We start from the raw sequence: 4978 nt of genomic DNA, 5'->3' as shown, positions 1-4978 counted from the left end.
ATATAAATCTTGTCCCTCACCACCGTTATCGCCCAGCTCCCATTTCCCGTGGAGTGGAGCTGTTTCGCGAAGCGCTGCACGGAGCCAGGCGGGGAGGGGCTGCAGGAGGCAGAGGGGCGAAGCTGGGGATGGATAAATAAAATCTGAGCACAATGGGTTAGAGGTGTCTGTTTGGACAGGGAGATCTGAACCAACAAAGCAGCCGGCTAGAGCCATTTCTGCATGTGCCTCTAGATTGCTCTTTCGAGGCGCAGGATTTCACGCAGTTTACCCGACGGGGCCGCATTGTGTGCAGTTGGGCGGCGTTCAAGAGCGACAGAGCTCATATGTCCCCTCTCCTCCCATGTTTCTTCCCTCGCTGCGCATCCCGGACGAAGCCGAAACAGGTCGCGGCTGTCGGTCCCTCGGTCCCTGCCATGCGCCTAGGAAGCGAGCCCTGCGCTGTGCTCGGCCTTTGAGCGGCTGACGAGGCTTGGTGGCTTTGTGTCGGTTTGTGAGTCTCACGGAAGCCAGGCAAAGCCAGACTGCAGCTCCGCAATGAGAGGCTGCGAGGGGAAACGGAGGTGCCGCTGGGGCTGCATCTAGCCGACGGCCACTGCCCCGGATCCGGACAAGTGCTGGGGCTCTCCGCAGGTGAAGCAGAGCTAGAGGGGATGTGGATAAACAAACAAAGGCGCTGCCGCGTCTGAGCTTTTCTCCTTCTCTCCCATCTGGAGTCACTGCAACACCTTACACACGTCGCCTTTGGGTTAATCACAGAGCAAAATGATGTTAATAAAATCTCCCCTACTTCTCCTTCCCATGAAGCAAGTGTGTCGAGTTACCCCTGTGTACCCAGCCACTGTCACCCCATCGCTGTTCCCGAGAAAAAAAACCTTACAGCCACACCATGCACAGGAGATGTAGCACAACAGTCCCCAGAACGTTCGCACGCAGCAGCCTTTCCGCGGAGGTGTGAAAGCCCCGGTAGGGCCTGAGGGTAGGAACGCTGCCACTGGCGAAGAGAGAGAGCGATGAACGGCCAGGGAAAATAAAACAAATAGCGAGTGAAATTCCTGCCAGGTTTAAAGATAGGGAAAAGAAGGGGGGTTGGGGAGCGGGGGGGAGAATAAAGAAGGAGAAGCTAGGAGGGGGCTCTCGGCAGGCTCTGCGGATGTCCTGGGAGGATTCACTTTGTCTGGGGATAGAAGGGACGCTGGTGGCTTTGGTGGCGGGTGGAGGGGGGTGGTTGTTGGTCATCCGCATGCCACCCAAGATGTTATTCACTGCTAACAATTACCATTATCTGTCCCCACTTTTGGCTAATCAGACAGAATATGTAATGATGAAGCCTGTTTCCTGCTGTCTTTGGGAGGTAACGGGTTATTCTCCCATGGGGGTGGCGGGAGGGGGGTTACACCTACTCCCATTAGGGCTTTAGCACTTGACTAATTCAGGTACTTAGCATCCTATAGACAGGGACGGTTTGAAAGCGGGCAGTGTTTGCAGTGGGGAGGACTGTTTATATAAACAGGACACCTCTGTAAACGACACTAATATTTGGGGTTGAGTGGCGATGGAAGGGCTCCTCTCGAGCCTAGAGATTCCCCAGTAACTACGCAGTCCTTTCCTCGAGGCTTTAAGGGAGGGGGTTTGGGACTTCGGGAAGATATTTTTGGGGAGTGTGCACACCCTACCATGGCCACATCTGGCAGGATCAGTTTTACAGTGAGGAGCATCTTGGATTTACCAGAACAGGATGCGCATAGCATGAAGCAAGCTTCTGACCACCACCACCACCAGCATTCGGCGGAAAAATACAGCGGCTCTCCATATCGTGGCTGGATAGAGACGGACAGAAATCACTATCCCTGTGAGTATACTACGGACAGAAACTCGCCATCTCCTTGCAGCTATCGTGTGTTTGTTCCCCGTTCTTCTGGGGAAGATGCGAAGAAGCGAACTGCCAGCGCGTGTAGCCTGCAGCGCCGGGGGGATCCAGGCTGGGAATTGTATAGGATATTATTGAACTACAAGGACCAAGCAGCAGGAGGATCCCAGCCACGAGCTTGTGAGAGAAAAGATTATTTTTTTTTCCCCTCGGTGTGAGCAGGGCTATGGCAGAAAGCTTAGCCTCGGGCTGTATCCTCCCGTCTCTTTGCAGTTACCATTTAGCCTCGCTCCCGGATTCCTTCCTCCCGTTTCAGTGTTGCAGGCATCCGCCTGTTTGTACTGGAGGGGTTCGGATCCCCCCGCAGCGCGGAAGGCAGCACGCAGGCTGCCATGCAGCGCTGCGGCCGCAGCCGTGGATGCCCACGCGCTTCCCACCGCGGCGAGCAGCCTTCGCTCAGCCCAGCGCTGCGGCACTTATCCCAAACTGCGCGGCAGATACAGATGCTTTTAAACAGAGGCGAGGGGGCGAGTCTCTGCTTCAGGCGGAAGCAGGAACCCCATCGGGATAAGCTCCGCGTTAAGGTAGTCGTGGCTGGAGGAAAGTGCGCACTTTCCTACAATTTGGTAGCCCGGTGCTAGCCCCGTGCCGCTGCTGGCACCCGCGCAAGGCGAGGAAGGGGTGCCTGCGGGGACGTGCCGTGGGTCCGGCCCTTTCCGTCCCGTGGCTACGACTCCCCTTACCCAGGTTGGGCCCGGCACACCCTCTGAGTTCCGGTAAACCCCGCGCTCTCCCCGCAGGAGGTGACGCGATCGGCCTCGGCGGCCCGTATTCTGCCCGGCGGCCTCTCTCTCTAACCCCTCGCTGTCCCCAGCTTCCGACGAGAGCGGCCCGGAGCTGAGCCTGCCCGACTCCACGCAGAGGTCGCTCCCAGCCCGCGGCTCGGAGGCCGAGAAGAAGAAGAAGAGACGAGTGCTGTTCTCCAAAGCTCAAACGCTGGAGCTAGAGCGCCGGTTCCGGCAGCAGCGGTACCTCTCGGCGCCGGAGCGGGAGCAGCTGGCCCGCCTGCTCAGCCTCACCCCCACGCAGGTGAAAATCTGGTTCCAAAACCACCGCTACAAGATGAAAAGGGCACGGAGTGAGGGCCCTGGCAGTCCTCCTCCGCGCCCGCCTGCCCTGCTGCGCCGGGTGGTGATGCCGGTGCCGGTGCTACTGAGGGACGGGGAGCCCTGCCGGAGCTTCCCCGCCAGTTCCTCGCCAGCCGCCTCCAGCCCCAAGCTGGGCTGCGCGCTAGCGGGCTGCAGCGCCCAGGCCGCCCTCGCCGTGCAGGGCTACCCGGCCTGCCCGCCTACCCTCGGCGTCTGCCCCGCGTACCAGCACTTAGCGCATCCCGCCGTCGTCTCCTGGAGCTGGTGACGGCGGCGCCTCCCCCTCCGGGCAGGACTCATCCCAAGGGCTCGCCCGGCCACGGGCTCGAAGAAGGCTCCCGGACGGGGCGGGCGGGGCACGGAGACGCGGGCACGGAGCGCGACTGCCGGGGCAATCTACTCCCGGGGCACGGAGCCGTGTACGGCTCTGCTTCGGTGATAGCTCCTCTCCTCCTGGCTCTGTCGGAGAGGTTTCCTATTAAAAAAATAATAATAAAAACTAGCGACCTAGTTTACTTGAAAATAGCTTATTCTTCCAGTGACTAATAAAATGATACTCAGAAAATATTTTTTTCTCGGATAAGGAGTGTATTTTTGACCGTTAGATCTTTCACTTTGGATTGTTTCTCGCTCTTAAATACTTCTCTTGAACTCTCCAGAGGACCTTCGCACTCGAGTTCCTCTGCGTTACCCACGCACGCCATGGTGAACGGCGAATAGAGCTTGCCAGAGGGTGCTGGGCGCCTGTGGTTGTGGGCTCCGCACCCTTCGCTTGGGCCGAGGGCTGCGGGGCGGGATTCCCACCGGCTCAGCTCGGTTCGACGGCTCCGGCACCACGGCGGTACGCTCAGCGCTGGGCTTTCCCGAGCCGCTAAGGCAAGAGCCGACATTGAGCGGACTTGACCGCTAGCCCGCAGCTGTTCCAAAGGTATGGTGGGGAAGGGTGGCCGAGAGAGCAGTGAAGTATGTTAACAGCTGGAGAATTACGTCTTGAAGCGCTTTATCGAACTATTGCTTTTATTAATTGGAGGGAAATGATCATTCAACTGCTAGCTGTAAATACGGAAAACAGTTTAAAAACGAGAGAAAGAGGTTTGAATTGTTGACTGTCTTCAGCTCTTCGACAGGAGACGCAACCAAGAACCTAGAGGGAATATCTGGGAGTTAGAAACGCCGAGGAAAGGTGGTCGAGTTAAAGCAGAGGGGCACTCAGGAGTTGTTGGTTGTTTTTGGTTTTTTTTTTTTTTTGGCCCCCCCCCGGGGGTAGCTTTGTTGTTTTGTTTTGTTTTGTTTTTAATGCGTGTTTTCCCGAAAGGGAATTCCTCGGAGCAGATGTGCCCCGGGACATGAGGCCGCAGCCAGGCCCCGCACCACATCCAACCCACGCATCGCCGCCGCGCCTGGGCAGGGGCAGGTGCCGAGGGGATGCGGGCAGGGCCGGGCTTGCGGATGCGCGAGGAGAACGCAGAGGAATACAGACTGTGTTTCACCTGCCTTTCTGTTGTTGTTATTCCCACCCCCCTCCTCACTTTTTTTTTTCCTCCTGCCATCCAAAACCTTTTTTCCTTCCCTCTCTTCCCATTTATTTATTTATTTATTTATTTTTGTCTCAGCTGCTGGCCACCTTGTCTCCCATATGGATGGGGTTATCTCAGAAGAATCTCCCAGAGAATCGCTCCTTAAACCTCCTTTTGTCTTGGGAGTTGAAAAGAGCATTGTTGTGGTTGAAAAGGACCTAGACAAAATCCGCACTGTTTCAATTCAGGACTGTTTAATCAGTCCCTAGTGACAATTTTATGGGTTTTAGGCGGTACAATAGTATCTTTTAAAACCTTGTGGCCTTCATGAAAACAAAGAGTTTGAATTTTATGGGCTTACAACTCCAATTAGAACAGTGCCAATGTGTATGGGAGATTATCAAATTTGTATCATAAAACCTCTTTATAATATATGATTGCTG

At 56.1% G+C, this 4978-nt stretch overlaps 1 protein-coding gene across 1 annotated transcript; it reads left to right on the top strand.

The window, feature by feature from the left end:
• Positions 1-1677: 1677 nt before the first annotated feature.
• NKX2-8 (NK2 homeobox 8) lies at positions 1678-3286 on the top strand. The gene is made up of 2 exons (XM_042814708.1): positions 1678-1852; positions 2745-3286. The coding sequence occupies exons 1-2, from the start codon at positions 1678-1680 to the stop codon at positions 3284-3286; spliced, it is 717 nt and encodes a 238-aa protein (XP_042670642.1).
• Positions 3287-4978: the final 1692 nt, after the last annotated feature.

Source organism: Centrocercus urophasianus, unplaced genomic scaffold (assembly GCF_019232065.1).
Source record: "Centrocercus urophasianus isolate 14NV4802_14NV808 unplaced genomic scaffold, USGS_Curo_1.0 seq_14, whole genome shotgun sequence".
Lineage (NCBI taxonomy): Eukaryota > Metazoa > Chordata > Aves > Galliformes > Phasianidae > Centrocercus > Centrocercus urophasianus.
Note: the sequence above shows the minus strand (reverse complement) of the source record. Positions and strands in the feature narration are given on the sequence as shown.